Below are 17,201 nucleotides of genomic sequence, written 5' to 3' on the forward strand. Positions count from 1 at the left end.
ACTTCCTTCACCAGCTCACCCACCTTAGCTATCAGAAGATGAGGGCACTTCTAGACAGGAAAGAAAGCCCCTATTACATGCTAAATAAAGATAAGATCCTCCACGAGGTGGCGGAATCATGCCAAGCCTGTGTCCAAGTAAATGCCAGTAAGACTAAGATCAGGGCCGGAACACGAGTAAGAGGACATCGACCAGGCACCCATTGGGAAATTGACTTTACTGAAGTGAAGCCCGGACTGTATGGGTACAAGTATCTCCTGGTATTCGTGGACACGTTCTCTGGCTGGGTTGAAGCCTTCCCAACCAAACATGAAACTGCCAAAATAGTGACCAAGAAACTTCTGGAAGAAATATTTCCAAGGTTTGGAATGCCCCAAGTGTTGGGGACTGATAATGGGCCTGCCTTCGTCTCCCAGGTAAGTCAGTCGGTGGCCAAGCTACTGGGGATTGATTGGAAACTACATTGTGCTTACAGACCCCAGAGTTCAGGTCAGGTAGAAAGAATGAATAGGACAATCAAGGAGACTTTGACCAAATTAACGCTTGCAACTGGCACTAGAGACTGGGTACTCCTACTTCCCTTAGCCCTCTACCGAGCCCGCAACACTCCGGGCCCCCATGGACTCACTCCGTATGAAATCCTGTATGGGGCGCCCCCGCCCCTTGTTAATTTCCATGATCCTGAAATGTCAAAGTTTACTAATAGCCCCTCTCTCCAAGCTCACTTACAGGCCCTCCAAGCAGTACAACGAGAGGTCTGGAAGCCACTGGCCGCTGCCTATCAGGACCAGCTGGACCAGCCAGTGATACCACACCCCTTCCGTGTCGGCGACACCGTGTGGGTACGCCGGCACCAGACTAAGAACTTGGAACCTCGCTGGAAAGGACCCTACACCGTCCTGCTGACCACCCCCACCGCTCTCAAAGTAGACGGCATCGCTGCGTGGATCCACGCCGCTCACGTAAAAGCGGCGACAACCCCTCCGGCCGGAACAGCATCAGGACCGACATGGAAGGTCCAGCGTTCTCAAAACCCCTTAAAGATAAGATTAACCCGTGGGGCCCCCTAATAGTCCTGGGAATCTTAATAAGGGCAGGAGTATCAGTACAACATGACAGCCCTCATCAGGTCTTCAATGTTACTTGGAGAGTTACCAACTTAATGACAGGACAAACAGCTAATGCTACCTCCCTCCTGGGGACAATGACCGATGCCTTTCCTAAACTGTACTTTGACTTGTGCGATTTAATAGGGGACGACTGGGATGAGACTGGACTCGGGTGTCGCACTCCCGGGAGAAGAAAAAGGGCAAGAACATTTGACTTCTATGTTTGCCCCGGGCATACTGTACCAACAGGGTGTGGAGGGCCGAGAGAGGGCTACTGTGGCAAATGGGGCTGTGAGACCACTGGACAGGCATACTGGAAGCCATCATCATCATGGGACCTAATTTCCCTTAAGCGAAGAAACACCCCTCAGAATCAGGGCCCCTGTTATGATTCCTCAGCGGTCTCCAGTGACATCAAGGGCGCCACACCGGGGGGTCGATGCAATCCCCTAGTCCTGGAATTCACTGACGCGGGCAAAAAGGCCAGCTGGGATGGCCCCAAAGTATGGGGACTAAGACTGTACCGATCCACAGGGACCGACCCGGTGACCCGGTTCTCTTTGACCCGCCAGGTCCTCAATATAGGGCCCCGCGTCCCCATTGGGCCTAATCCCGTGATCACTGACCAGTTACCCCCCTCCCGACCCGTGCAGATCATGCTCCCCAGGCCTCCTCAGCCTCCTCCTCCAGGCGCAGCCTCTATAGTCCCTGAGACTGCCCCACCTTCTCAACAACCTGGGACGGGAGACAGGCTGCTAAACCTGGTAGATGGAGCCTACCAAGCTCTCAACCTCACCAGTCCTGACAAAACCCAAGAGTGCTGGTTGTGTCTGGTAGCGGGACCCCCCTACTACGAAGGGGTTGCCGTCCTAGGTACTTATTCCAACCATACCTCTGCCCCAGCTAACTGCTCCGTGGCCTCCCAACACAAGCTGACCCTGTCCGAAGTGACCGGACAGGGACTCTGCGTAGGAGCAGTTCCCAAAACCCATCAGGCCCTGTGTAATACCACCCAGAAGACGAGCGACGGGTCCTACTATCTGGCTGCTCCCGCCGGGACCATTTGGGCTTGCAACACCGGGCTCACTCCCTGCCTATCTACCACTGTGCTCGACCTCACCACCGATTACTGTGTCCTGGTTGAGCTCTGGCCAAAGGTGACCTACCACTCCCCTGGTTATGTTTATGGCCAGTTTGAGAGAAAAACCAAATATAAAAGAGAGCCGGTGTCATTAACTCTGGCCCTGCTGTTGGGAGGACTTACTATGGGCGGCATAGCTGCAGGAGTAGGAACCGGGACTACAGCCCTAGTGGCCACCAAACAATTCGAGCAGCTCCAGGCAGCCATACATACAGACCTTGGGGCTTTAAAAAAGTCAGTCAGTGCCCTAGAAAAGTCTCTGACCTCGTTGTCTGAGGTGGTCCTACAGAACCGGAGGGGATTAGATCTACTGTTCCTAAAAGAAGGAGGATTATGTGCTGCCCTAAAAGAAGAATGCTGTTTCTACGCGGACCACACTGGCGTAGTAAGAGATAGCATGGCAAAGCTAAGAGAAAGGTTGAACCAGAGACAAAAATTGTTCGAATCAGGACAAGGGTGGTTTGAGGGACTGTTTAACAGGTCCCCATGGTTCACGACCTTAATATCCACCATTATGGGCCCCTTGATAATACTTTTATTAATCCTACTCTTCGGACCCTGTATTCTCAACCGCTTGGTCCAGTTTGTAAAAGACAGAATTTCGGTAGTGCAGGCCCTGGTTTTGACCCAACAGTATCACCAACTCAAATCAATAGATCCAGAAAAAGTGGAATCACGTGAATAAAAGATTTTATTCAGTTTCCAGAAAGAGGGGGGAATGAAAGACCCCACCATCAGGCTTAGCAAGCTAGCTGCAGTAACGCCATTTTGCAAGGCATGAAAAAGTACCAGAGCTGAGTTCTCAAAAGTTACAAGAAAGTTCAGTTAAAGATTAACAGTTAAAGATTAAGGCTGAATAATACTGGGACAGGGGCCAAATATCGGTGGTCAAGCACCTGGGCCCCGGCTCAGGGCCAAGAACAGATGGCTCTCAGACGTCAGTGTTAGCAGAACTAGCTTCACTGATTTAGAAAAATAGAGGTGCACAGAGCTCTGGCCACTCCTTGAACCTGTGTGTCTGCCAATGTTCTGACCAGGTGTGTGCCCATTGTTGAACCTTCATTAGACCCTCTCCTCGTACCCCTCCCATACCCATTTCTTGAAAATAGACATTGTTTAGAACTAAAAAGTCCCACCTCAGTTTCCCCAAATGACCGAGAAATACCCCAAGCCTTATTCGAACTAACCAACCAGCTCGCTTCTCGCTTCTGTAACCGCGCTTTTTGCTCCCCAGCCCCAGCCCTATAAAAAGGGTAAAAACTCCACACTCGGCGCGCCAGTCCTCCGATAGACTGCGTCGCCCGGGTACCCGTGTTCCCAATAAAGCCTCTTGCTGTTTGCATCCGAATCGTGGTCTCGCTGGTCCTTGAGAGGGTCTCCTCAGATTGATTGACTACCCACGTCGGGGGTCTTTCAATAGGACCTGAGTTTGGTTCCTAGCACCCATGTCAGGCAGCTTACAACTTGCTGTAACTCAAATTCTAGGGTATCTCTTCTGGCCTCTGTGGGTACCTGCACACACAACACCTAGATACATGCACATCAGAAAAAAAAAGAAAGGAAGGAAGGAAGGAAGGAAGGAAGGAGAAAAAAGACCCCTGCCCCATACTTACAATGTAACCTGCATAGTCTTCATTTTCAACAAAGGAATCATGAAGCCAGATAAATTCCTCATGTTGTCGAACGACTGAAAATTCATTTTGCTTAAAATTTGGCAATGAACTCTGTAAAGACAGCAATTTTCTTGAATAAAAGTAACATTATCCTCAGATCTTTGAAAAACAAGTTAATAGGCACTTATATATTGTACTGCTATCATCCCTTAAATCTATACTTTAGCTGGGTGTGGAGGTGCTCACCTTTAATCCCAGCAGTCCAGAGGCAGAGGCAGGCAGACCTAGGAGTTGAGGTCAGCCCAGTGTACACAGTGAGTTCCTAGACAGCCACAGCTACTTGGTCAGACTAGGTTCTATGATAATTCCTAAAATCATTAAACAAGTAACTTTCCCAGCCTAGTCTACATAGGCAGTTCCAAGACAGGCAGAACTACAAACTATTTCAAAAAACACTTAACAAACAAAAAGTAACTTCCCTAATCTTGTTTGTTAAAATAGCAGCCAATTAAGACCTATGACTCCAATATACTTAAAATTTAAGTTCCAATCAACGTATTACACAAGTAAGAGCCTTTCTAAAGTAAGGCAGAACACAAAGCCCCACCTTACCTTTGTGTGAACGGTGAACTTGACTCTATCCCTCTCACTGAGCGCGTCTGAAATGTCCACCTGCAGAGCAGCGTCACTCTGGAGATCTACATTTATTGCTTTAAGCTAAAAAAGAGAAAGCACAACATGAAGAAAATTTGCTCTATTTTATCTGTGTGCGTGCGTGCGTCTGAGTGTAAATATGTGCACCATGTGCATGAAGGAGCCCAAGAGGGTTAGAAGCAGGGGTAGGACCCTCTGCATTACTGGCAGCTATGTAGTCTTGACCAACAAGACAACACAAAAACAAACCAGAGACCAGGCCTGCACTCTCCTGTGGTCCTAGGATTCAGGAGGCTGAGGCAGAATGGCAAATACAAGACCAGCTAGACCCCATCTTAACCTCCACCAGCAAAAGTGTAGGAACTGTTTTTCCTTTTTGGTTTGTTTTTTTAACTCATATTCAAGCCACTTTTAAAATAATTCCTGTGGCAGGCTGGCTAATGGCTCCCAAAAGGTATCTCTATCCAAATCCGCACAATCTGCAATTGGGCCTTATGTGGCCAAAAGGATTTTGTAGATGATTCACTTAGGGTTTTCCACAGGAGATCATTCTGGTGTTCCTTAAGTCTTATTTATTTTTATTTTATTTATTTTATGTGTGAGTACACTGTCACTGTCTTCAGACACACCAGAAGAGGGCATCAGATCCTATTACAGATGGTTGTGAGTCACCATGCAATTGCTGGGACTTGAACCCAGGATCTCTGGAAGGGCAGTCAGTGCTCGCTGAGCCATCTCTCCAGCCTATACCAGTCTTTAGGGACAAACAACTTTGCATGGTGGTCCTTACCCTCTGGAGGAAGAAGCAGGTGAAGCGCTGTAAGTTAGAGGCAGCCTGATCTACAGATCAAGTTTCAAGGCAGCCAGGGCTATATGGTTTTAAAACCCTGTCTCAAAACAAGAGCAACTAATCCAACTGAGAGAAGGACACTTGACTGCAAAGCTCAGCAATGTTCCACCTACTTCTAAGTTGAAAGAGAAAGAATAAGACCCTACAGACTCTGGGGGGAAGGTACTGGGTCTCCCGGCAGTCATGCTGACTGACCTCTAATTTCTGTCCTCTAGAATTATAAAAATTGCTGTTGTTTTAGCCCATTTGAGGTGATTTGATGCAACACCCAAAGCAAACTAGTACATTAATCACATAGTTTTGGGAGTAACTTTACCTTTCTTTATTTTGTTCTGTGTGCAGGCACGCACGAGCTGGGGGTGGGTGGGGCGTGATGGGGTAGGGTGTCCCGGTTCATCTTAGCACTTGGTAAGCAAGGGCTTTACTGCAGAGCTACACGCATATTTCCCCACCTGTTTTTTTTATTGCCCACATTAGCAGTTCCTAAACACACCTGATAAGAATCAGCAACCAGGTGTGGTGGTGCACTCTGAAATCCCACAGACAGAAGGCCCAGGAGGAGTCAAAGTTTGTGGCTAGCTTAGGCTACATAATGAGGAACAGGCCAGCCTGAGCTGTATGCCAGGACTCTGTCTCAGAAAACAAAGATTACTCCGGATAATGAAAAGTTTTTTTCAACTTTCTCATCTTTCTATATCAAATACAAGCCCCCCCCTTATCTATAGCACAACACTAGACTTTTCCCAGTTTGTTATCTGAGCCAAGGTTTCACTTTACAGCCCTGATTGACCTTGAATTCAAGGCTCCAGAGGGCTAGGATTTACAGGCTCAATGGAATTATAGGTGCCCACCACCATGCCCCAGAAGACATTTGTCTTTTTGATTCTTCTATCTTTATAAATGTCTCTGTGTCACATAATGAACTTTTTTTGTGTGTTTCAATTTTATGATTGAGGGTCACCACGACATGAGGGTCTGTATTAAAGGGTGGCAGCGTTAGGAAGGTTGAGGACCACTGGACGAAATAAAAGTTCATTATGTGGGAGGCAGAGGCAGGTAGATTTCTGAGTTCAAGGCCAGCCTGGTCTACAAAGTGAGTTCCAGGACAACCAAGGCTATACAGAGAAACCCTGTCTTGAAAAACCAAAAAAAAAAAAAAAAAAAAAAATCCAAAAACCAAATAACTGCTGATTTAGTCCATGATTATAATTTTTAGGTAAAATTTACATATAATATGCAAGTCTTAATGTTGCAAAATGCCAAACTGAGATACTGAAAGACCTCTTTCATTTTCAGAGAGTTCCTTTGCATCCCTTTAACAAACTTTACTTCTCTGCCTTTAGTTCTTGTGTCCGGCTTATAAACACGTGGGAGGTACATGGGCTTTGCGCTGTTAAAGTCAAGTGTCAATGTCACGTGTCACCCCGTCACGATGCCTATATATATATATATATATATATATATATATATACACACATACATATATATATATATATATACTTATATACATACATATATATATATATACTTTTTTAAGATAAGGTATCAACTGTGGGGCTGGTGGGATGGTTCAGTGGGTAAGAGTACCCGACTGCTCTTCCAAAGGTCCGGAGTTCAAATCCCAGCAACCACATGGTGGCTCACAACCATCCATAACGAGATCTGACTCCCTCTTCTGGTGTGTCTGAAGACAGCTACAGTGTACTTACATATAATAAATAAAGCTTAAAAAAAAAAAAAAGGTATCAACTGTGTAGCCCTGGCCATATGAGAACTTGCAAGCGTAGGAGTATGACACCATCCCTAGCTGATCCTATCTTTTCAGACTGAGTCTCTCATCAAACTTGAAGCTGACAGTTTGGTGGGTCACCCACCTCCTGGATCTGCCTGTACTCATGTCCCCAGTACTGGAATTTCTTTTTCAGCAGGTTCTGGGGGTCTGAGCTGAGATCCTCGTGTCTGTACAGCAAGCACAGTGAACCATCTCTTCAGCCTGTTTGTTCTTCTAAGATTTACTATTTTTATGTGCATTGGTGTTTTACACATATCTGTGTAGAGGTGCCAGACCCTTTAGAACTGGAGTTATAGACAAATGTGAGCTACCATGTGGGTGCTGGGATTGAACTTGGGTCCTCGGCAGAAGCAGCCAGTGTTCTTAACTGCTAAGCCATCTCTCCAGCCCTGAGACCTAGCTCTTAGCTTCCTAACTTTTCTGTTATTTCGCTTTTGCACACCTTATATTATATACTTTGCATTATACCTTAAGTTATTATTATTAATTCAATCTACCATGTCTTTTTCACTCTTTTAAAAGCTGAGTTCACGACCCTGTTCTAAAAACAAAATCTAGCTCTGGATTTGTTTTTAGGAAGTACACACCAAACAGATGGTGGACATAGGCTTTCCTCCCTAGCACTCAGGAAGCAGAAGCAGGCTGATCTCAGAGTTCAAGGTCAGCCTGGTCCAGAGAAATGCAGTCTTTAAAAAAAAAAAAAAAGACATATAAAGGATTATTCTATTTGACAGTAAGTTGTACTTCATACTACATATATGTAAGCCTTTTTTAAGATCTGTTTATAATAACCAAGGTATACATGGAGAAGCCAGTCTCTAAAATGAAATCCCTCTGCTTCCCTTATCTCATGCGGTACTATATCACATCAGCACAAAATTCCACTGAAAGTTAATTTGCTATATTGTTTCAGTGCTTTTTTTTGTTTGTTTGTTTGTTTGTTTTTGAAACAGGGTTTCTCTATGTAGCCCTGGCTGATCTATCTGAACTCTCTTTATAGACCAGGCTCTTTGTCCTTACAGAAATCTGCCTGACCCTGCTTCCAGATTAAAGGTGTGTGTCACCACTGCTGGGTGTTCAGTGAATATTTTTATATTTTAACACACTTGAAATAGATTTTTCAGTTAACTGTATTTCTTAGTATTATACAGAAAAAAATTTCAATCACCTTCACTAAGACATCATAAAGCATTGTAAATTTAATGTCAATCACATAAATTATACAGATTTCTCAGGTAGACTGTTTCCCATTGGGGGGAAGGGAGCCAGTAACTTTAGAAGGTTTTAATAGGGAAAGACTTAATGTAGAGACATCCTATGATAACCAACATTTAATCAAATTTCTGAAAGAATTCAGTTTGAGGAAATTTCTAACTAGACTTTAACTGGTTTAATTTTTATTTGGTCCCATAAACTTTGTACTTCAGAGACAGAGTAGGTTAAACATTTGTGCTGCTCTTCATAAGACAGACATGTTAAGCAGCAAAAAGTACAGTATCATTAAAAAAAAGACCAGGGAAGTGGTGCGCACCTTTAATTCCAGGGCTGGAGGCAGCACCAGGCAGATCTCTGAAAATCTGAGGCTAGACTGGTCTACATAGCAAACTTTCTCTCAAAAAATACATACAAATAACTAAAATAAAAGTTTAAAGATCCTGAGCTAGAGAGATGGCTCAGCGGTTTTAAGAGTACCTGCTATTTTTCCAAGAATAGAAGACAGAAATTTGATTTATAGCACCCGAGTGGTGCTCACAACTGATAGTGCTTCCAGCTCCAAAGGATCCAACACCTTCTTCTGGCCTTCAGGGGTCCTGCAGTGTAGGTGCTTGCACAAACACATACACACACTTAAAAAAAGAACCTTGCTGGGTGTGGTGGCGCACGCCTTTAATCCCAGCACTCGGGAGGCAGAGGCAGGTTGATTTCTGAATTTGAGGCCAGCCTGGTCAACAAAGTGAGTTTCAGGACAGCCAGGGCTATACAAAGAAACTCTGTCTCAAAAAACCAAAACAAACAAACAAAAACAAACCCACTAAGCTGACCATGGTGGACATGCCTTTAATCCCAGCACTCCAAAGACAGAAGCAAGCTAATCTCTTGAGTTAGAAGCAGCCTGGGCTATATAGTGAGACCCTGTCTCAAAAACAAAGTTATTTTTATTTAAAGAAGGACGGAGAGCTGAATTCATGGTGGCAACAAAAAGGTTAGGAGTCCAGAAGCTAGAACTCAATAGTGTGTCTACTACAGCTCCTACTAGCTATATATGATCATGAGCAGTTCTTCAATCTTTCTGAATCTGTATAGATGTGTGAATAAATACTGTACAGGCACACAAATAATGCAAATCTTTGTTCCAGGTTTTAAAAGAATTTCCAGTCAAAGTAAACGTGTGAGGAGCCCCTTACAGCACCGAATTGCATATACCAAATAGACCAAGTGCAGAGGCGCTTCAAAGACAGAAAGACAGTTTGTGTGGGATGGGAGAGGTATGGGCCAGCCCACCACAAAGGGTTGTCAACAGTGATAAATAAGAGCATAAGATCCTTTTGGAAAGTGAAGTGGTTTGGTGAGAAAGCAATGAGGGGGAATGGCAGCCAGAAGGATGGAAGAGCAGCAGTGAGCTCTGCTACACCTAGAGAAATACCAAGGCTGCAGGAGAGAGAGATGTGAGGGCCAATGAGATGCACTTGCCACTTGGGCTGGGTTTTGTCAACACAGACTAGGAGTCTGCAAAAGAGCAAACTTAACTGAGGAGCTGACTTTATCAGACTAGCCCCCAGTAGGCGGTGCCACCCTACTCAGGCCAGTGAGCAGCACTCCTCCACAGCCCCGCCTCAGCTCCTGCTGTGAGCTCCTGCCCTGACTTCCCTCGCTGGTGGATTATATCACTTGAGAGCCATGAAGCCCCTCCTTCCAGGGAGGCTCTAATCAGGGCTGTGTCACAACAGAAAGCAAACCAGACCACCACACACAAAGACAGCCTGATGAGATCCCTGAACCTATGCAAAGGTACAGAGAAGCAACTTCATCAAACTGTCCTCTGACCCCCACACTTCCGATTAAGAATAAATAAAAGTCTTACAAGTTTTTAAAAGATACAGCAAATATTTCCGAAGTGAACTTAAGCTGGCCTCCGAGACTGTTGTGACCTGAGGATCCCTGTGTGAGCTGACTGAGCATTTTTTTGCACAGCTGGAGTAAGAGGGGAGTCCAGAAGACGCAGCAGCAGCAGCAGACCCGCCCACCACAGCTGCTTTTAAAACAGCATGCCATTTATAATTGAAAGCACATGCTAAGGCAATTAGGTCATCACTCTGACATGCACTGCACATCAAAACACAGTGACGGTCCCATTCAAAGGACGCATTTGTTTATTAAATGATTCGTTACTTTCCTTCATTTCTGTGTGTGGCTCCTGAAGAGATGAAGCTGAAGAAATCAAGGCTGGCCTATAGCTGTGATGCTGTGAGGTTTGGTTTGGTTTTTTAACTTTTGGGGAGAGGGGAGCACACTAGACTAAGAGTATGAGATGGGGTCTCATACCCTTAGCCTGGAAATCCCTCTGCCTCAGTTCTTTCAAGAGCACAATTACTGGTATATGTTGCCAAATACACTATTTTAAGCCTTCTTTTTAGTCACCATAAAACATTTTCTTTTTGTCCTGAGTCTGTCCTGATAAAAATACCATGATGAAACCCTACATCTGCTTTAAAAGATTTCCTTTAAAATACTGGCTTTACTTTTACCTACTCATTATTCTACATGCCGGTGTTATTTCTGAATCTTTAATGTTCCTTTTTGCTACCTAGATCAAACACTCATTTTATACTTTCCTCTCAGAGTCCTTTTCAAAAGCTGGATATGACGGTACACACAGGCAGTCCCAGTACTTGGGAGAGGGAGGCAGGAAAAACAGGGTTTGGGGGTACATAGAGAGATCTATCTGAAGAACAAAGCAGAGACGTGGGAGGGGGAGAAAGGCTGGCGCAGCGGTTCAGTGGGTGAAGGAGTCTGAGAACATGAGTTCCCACCTGGTAGGAGAGAACCAACATCCACTAGTGGTCCTTTGACCTTACTTGTGCATCCCCTAAACGAAATAAACAAACAAATACAATGTGAAGGGGGTGAGGGGGGGAGAGAGCCCCTTTTCTATAGCTGAGCAAAATGATCTAAAGCAGTGGTTCTCAACCTTCCCAACACTGCGACCCTTTAACACAGCTCTTCACGTTGTGCTGACCTCAACCATAAAGTTATTTTTGTTGCTACTTCATAACTGTAACTTTGCTAGTGTTATGAATCGTAATGTAAATATCTGTGTTTTCTGATGGTCTTAGGTGACCCCTGTGAAAGGGTCCTTATATTTCCCCACAAAGGAGTCATGACCTACTGGTTGAAAACTACTGATCTGAACTCTAAAGAAAAACTGCAGTGCCTTAAAATCTGACTGCTGGGATCTACTTCTAACAGGCCAGACAAATTTAAACAGGCCAGACACTTCTATTCCAAAAATGAGGAAAGAGCAAACTAAATGTGCAACCGTAATCAAACTTCAGTGAACAAGAAACTTCAAGGGTTGTTAGAGCTGGGGTGGGGGTAGGGGGAGCGAGAGAGCGAGAGCGTGAGAGAGAGAGAGAGAGTGTGTGAGAGAGAGAGAGAGAGAGAGAGCACGAGCACTCAGTAAGTGAACCTGTGTGCTGAGCTGAGTTCAAGCCCAGGGACCCACTGTCCAGCATAGAACTGACTCCTGAAGGTTGCCTTCTAACCTCTGTACATGGGCTGGAGGGTTGGCTGCATGGCTGTGCATGGCTGCTGCTTTCCCAGGGGACCTGTGATTGGTTCCTACACTCACACTCCTTGCGGCCCCGCCACACACACACTCTCCACAAATAAATGTAAAAAGAGAGAAAAACTAGGCTTCAGATATTGACAGTGCTTACTTAGCACACGGTCCAACCATAACTGCTGACTCGCCAGTTCCACAGCAGCACAGCAAGGAAGAACTGGACAGGGCACACAGCCACCACTACGTCCTAACAGCCTAAAACATTTCTTTTTAGAGATTCAGGCTGTCTTCTCTTTCTGTTTTTTGAACATTTTACTTTTCTTCCACATGAGGGCTGAGGCAAACCACAGAGTGCGCGTGGAGGTCAGTACCACAGAAAGCGTGTGGAGGTCAGTACCACAGAAAGCGTGTGGAGGTCAGTGAGGGGCAATCTGTGAGATCTGGTTTTCTCTCCATCATCTGCATCCCAGGACGGAACTCAGGCCATCAGCGTGGGGGAACCACGCCTGCAGTGCACAATTTCTAACTCATGGGAGTTCAAACCCAGCACAGAACCCTGCCGGCAAGCTGCACCGCTGGGCTACAGCTCCAGCCTATGCTGTGTTTGTGTTTGTTTTTAGAGTATGCCTCCTCGGAACCCCTTCCACTCTCACTTTTCCTTAATAAATTGACATTTGCTCTACTAAACATGAATAATTTTTTCCTTGACAACATTCCACAATTACTCCTGGGTACCTATGCCCCTTGCTTTTTCTCTCTCTAATTTTGTGACGTGTGAAAAGTTCTCCGATGCATCACTGACGTACTTTCAGTTCCATACACAAATTTTACAAAGGTAAAAAGCCACCAACACAGGTTATGCATTAGAAAACATTCCACCTTTCATATAATTAATGTAAAAAAAATATTGGGGCTGGAGAGATGGCTCAGTGATTGAGAGCACCAACTGTTCTTCCAAAGGTCCTGAGTTCAATTCCCAGCAACCACATGGTGGCTCACAACCATCTGTAACAGGATCCAATGCCCTCGTCTGGTGTGTCTGAGCAGCTACAGTGTACTCACATACATAAACTAAATAAATCTTTAAAAATTAACACTTTAGCCTGGCTGTGGTGGTGCATGTCTTTAATCCAGCATAGATTAGGAGGCAGAGGCAGGTGGATCTCTTGAGTTTGAGTCCAACCTAGTCTACAGAGCGAGTTCTAGGATAGCTGGGGCCACAGAGAGAAACCCTGTTTTGAAAAACCAAAATCAACCAACCAAACAAAAATTAACACTCAAACAATTCCTATTTGCTTTTTATGGTAGACTACAAAACACAGGTTTTTTTTTTTTTTTTTTTTTTGGTTTTTCGAGACAGGGTTTCTCTGTATAGCCCTGGCTGTCCTGGAACTCACTTTGTAGACCAGGCTAGCCTCGAACTCAGAAATCCACCTGCCTCTGCCTCCCGAGTGCTGGGATTAAAGGCGTGCGCCCGGCAAAAGACAGTTTTTTATCTAAAACAAGGAAGACTACATGCTTTTAGAACAATCAGTTTAACTGAAACTAAAACTAATCTCGTTTCATCAATTAACTGCTAGTTTCTCCTATTTTATTTCCAGAATCAAGGATCGAGGCCAAGGTCTTACACTCACCTCTCATTTTCAACCCCACTTCTTTTCCCTTAAAGTCCAAAATATGCTGGGCAGTGGCTCATGCCTTTAAGCTTAGTACTGAGGAGGAGGGGCAAGCAAGTCTTTATGAATTCCTGGCCAGTCATAGCTACAAAGCAAGACCCTGTCTCAAAACATCAAACAAAACAAACCCCAAAATACAATTAGTAAATTCTAATTCTGTCTTATCCAAATCTCTCTCTCTCTCTCTCTTTGTAATTAATACACATAAGCATTGTTTTATAGTTAACTAGAGGTTAAATTTTAGAAACCAGAAATCAAATGAAGCTGCTATGTAAACTGAGGGAGTTCATTTATCATTTACAAAAGTATCTGGAAGCTGGGAATGGTGGCACACGCCTTTAATCCCAGCATTTAGGAGGCAGAGGCAGGTGTATTTCTGAGTTCGAGGCCAGCCTGGTCTACAGAGTGAGTTCCAGGACAGCCAGGGCTACACAGAGAAACCCTGTCTTGGAAAAAAACAAAAAAGCATCTGGCTGCTACTCTCAGGTCCCCGGTGAGGAGTCTCTATCCACACCACAGGACTTTTAAAGACACCTTAGAGAAACTTACATCCCATGCTCTTGGGTGTGCCTGTCTTTCTTTCCAAGAGAGTGGCTCTTTCCTAACCCTCATGCTTAAGCCTGAATTAAATAGCTTTATTAAACCCCAACCTTGGCCTGCAAGATGGCTAGGTAAGTGAAGTGCTTGCTAACAACCGGAGTTCAATCCCAGAACCCACATACAAGTAGGAGAGAGCTGGGTCTGCGAAGTTGTTCTCTGCAATGGAACACATATGACAGAAAAGCAGAACAGACGGGACTATCTGGAGGAAGGAAACAGATCAGCAGTAGTATGTGCCCCTCTGTGACACTAACTCTTTAAAACTGCTTCAGGGGCTGCTGAGATGACTTCAGGAGTTAGGGCACACTGCTCTTACAGACCTGAATTCAGCTCCCAGCATCCACACAGATTGCTCTCAAAACCACCTGTGACACCAGCCTCTGGGGTCTGACACTGTCTGACCTCTACAGAACTTGTTTGTACACAGTTGCACCTACCCACCACACAGACAAAGAATCTCTTACCAACAACAATATCCTGCACGGTTACCATCTATCCTGAATCCACTAACACCTGCATCTCTCACATTTTCTAGGATGGATAAGTAGCCGCAAAATAGAAAACAAAAGGAAAACTAGGCTAGGAGGCATGCACCACATCCACACTTGGGAGGCAGGAAAAAAATTGCTTTGTACAAGGAAACTTGTTTCAAACCAAGTTTCTGGACAAGTGTGAGCTGCTGAGTGATAAAATGGTGACAATGAAACTTTGCTTAGTGGCAGTCATACATTAGTAACAGTGCACCTGTACAAGGCTCTACATGCAATGCTATCTTTCACTAAGACAAATGGAGTGCTGCTGGGGGGATGCAGTGGGAGCGAGAAATGAGACCTTTGAACAAGGGGCAGGAAGCGGGGAGGGGGGAGAGTGGTCAAAGGATACAAACTTTCAGTTTTAAGTTCTGGATACTTAATGTACAGTGGAGTGACTAATAATAATGGATACTTGAAACTCTGCTGAGAGCAGACCAAGTGCTCTCCTCAAAAAAGAAAATGAAGGTACCTGAGTAAGGTCCCGAGTGAGGTCTGTGTTCATTAACTTGACAATGGTAATTATTTCACAACCTCTACACGCATCAAAATATCACGCTGTACATCTTTATATAAATTATTATTTTGTAAGTCATACCTTAACATGAGCTAGAGATGGGAGACAATATCGAGAGAATCCTGAAAAGGATGGGGATTGAGGAATATACTAGAAAAAGTAAAGATACTGAAAGCGACCCGTTCTTTAAAAATCTTTTAGGGCAAAACTGAGATTTGCTGATTGCAAAAAAATCATTACAAAAGAGTAAATTTAGACCAAATCCATACCATTCAGCAGAGAAAGGAGAAACGAGGTTCCAGAAAGCCACAGAAAGATTTTGACGGTACCACCGGGAAGGTCTGAAAATGGGTTTCGTGGCCCAGAGAGTCAAGGATGGGGGCGTTCCAACCCGGCCACCCCACCTGCAGCGGGGCCTGGGAAAAGCAAGCTCAGCACAGGGTTGGATCGCCCACCTAGGGCGAGAAAGCGGCCACGGGACCAGCGGAACCGAGAAGCGCCCGACCCCAGGGACGAAGGGCTGCAGAAGGGCGGGGCGCGCGTCGCGGAGGTCGGGAGGGCGACCCAGGGCGGCAGCGCAGCCTGGACCCCTTCTCGGGCCACGGCGGGGGAGGGACCGAGGGTCGAGACCACAGAAGACACAACTTACTCCGCGGTCTTCCTCCGAGAGGAAGTCGGGGCCGTCATCCAGGCCTTCCTGTGGGGTCGGCGGGCCCAGCACACCGAAGGGGAGGCAGGGAAAGGGGGAGACACAAAGAGAGACATTAGCGCCCAGCCCGCGCCGTCCCCGCGCCCGCCGCCCCCACCGCGCGCCCCGAGTTCGGCGCCGCCGTGAACACCCACCATCATGGCTGCTTCGAGTCCAGGGCTCGCGCAGTCGCACAAGCAAGGCCACGAACCTAGTCGGCCGCGCGGGTGGGGCGGAGGGCGGAGCCGAGCGCCAGCCCCGCCCCCCGCCCGCTCTAGGAGGGGGAGCAGTCCCTGAAGGGGAAAGGACGCAGGGTCCTTTGCTCCAGGTAAGAGGGAGGGTTGGCCCAGAGCGATAGTCGCTGCTCACTGCTGGCGAGCTCAGGCTTGGGAAGGCCCCAGGGCCACCCGGAGAACGGTCCACGTCTCTTGCCCCCGAGGGCCCCTAAAAAACTGTACCAGTACTCCCAGGAAGTCACAGTAAATATTCTTGTCTTTGTATTGAGTTACATGATGATTAATCACCATTAATACCATATTGCCTGTGGAAGTTTCAGGAGCCAAAAGCCTTCACACAATAAGCAGACAGGGGCTATAATCAAGCTTTTACTGCTGGGGAAGTAATAACTACCTCAGTTTGGGGTGCTAATGACCGAGCACTATAAAAACAGAGCCGTTCTCATTACAAGAGTATTCCTTGCCTGTATACTAAGAAACAATCGCCAGACCTGATCTAACTGTCCAGCTGAGTAGCAGGAAAGGAGCATCCACAGATGCTTCAAGAAAATAATCCCTTGGGCCAGCATGTTGGTTTAGCAGTGAGGAAAAGTACTTGCTGCTAAGCCTAGAGGCCTGAGTTCAAGCCCCAGGACTGACCCACAAGGTAGAATGGTACTGCAGATTGTCCTTTCACACACACAAAACCAATAAATAAATAAATTTTATAAAAATAATCATTTCTAACTTACCACACTTCACTTCTACAAAGGATCACTCAAGCAAAGCTGTGTCTCCACTTTTATTTATTTATTTATTTATTTATTTATTTAGAGACAGGGTTTCTCTGTATAGGCCTGGCTGTCCTGGAACTCACTCTGTAGACCAGGCTGGCTTCTGACTCAGAAATCTGCCTGCCTCTGCCTCTGCCTCCCAAGTGCTGGGATTAAAGGCGTGTGCCACCACCGCCCGGACTATTGTGTCTCCACTTAATGACATCATCACTCTCAAGGTCCAAGCCTGGTTTCGACTT

The 17,201-nt window shown here is 45.8% G+C and overlaps 1 protein-coding gene across 2 annotated transcripts in view; it reads right to left on the reverse strand.

Moving 5' to 3' along the window:
* The window catches only part of Snx6 (sorting nexin 6), a 49,411-nt gene extending 33,201 nt beyond the window's left edge, over positions 1 to 16,210 (reverse strand). The window contains exons 1-4 of one of the 2 annotated variants that reach the window (NM_026998.3): positions 16,109 to 16,123; positions 15,915 to 15,962; positions 4,476 to 4,580; positions 3,864 to 3,974 (exon numbers count right to left, since the gene is read on the reverse strand). In NM_026998.3, the coding sequence (NP_081274.2) occupies positions 3,864 to 3,974; positions 4,476 to 4,580; positions 15,915 to 15,962; positions 16,109 to 16,114 (270 nt within the window). In that variant the 5' untranslated portion in view covers positions 16,115 to 16,123. Of the gene's footprint in view, positions 1 to 3,863; positions 3,975 to 4,475; positions 4,581 to 15,914; positions 15,963 to 16,108 lie in introns of both variants that reach the window. The other variant, XM_006516253.4, reaches the window with a different exon arrangement.
* Positions 16,211 to 17,201: the final 991 nt, after the last annotated feature.

Source organism: Mus musculus, chromosome 12 (genome assembly GCF_000001635.26).
Source record: "Mus musculus strain C57BL/6J chromosome 12, GRCm38.p6 C57BL/6J".
Lineage (NCBI taxonomy): Eukaryota > Metazoa > Chordata > Mammalia > Rodentia > Muridae > Mus > Mus musculus.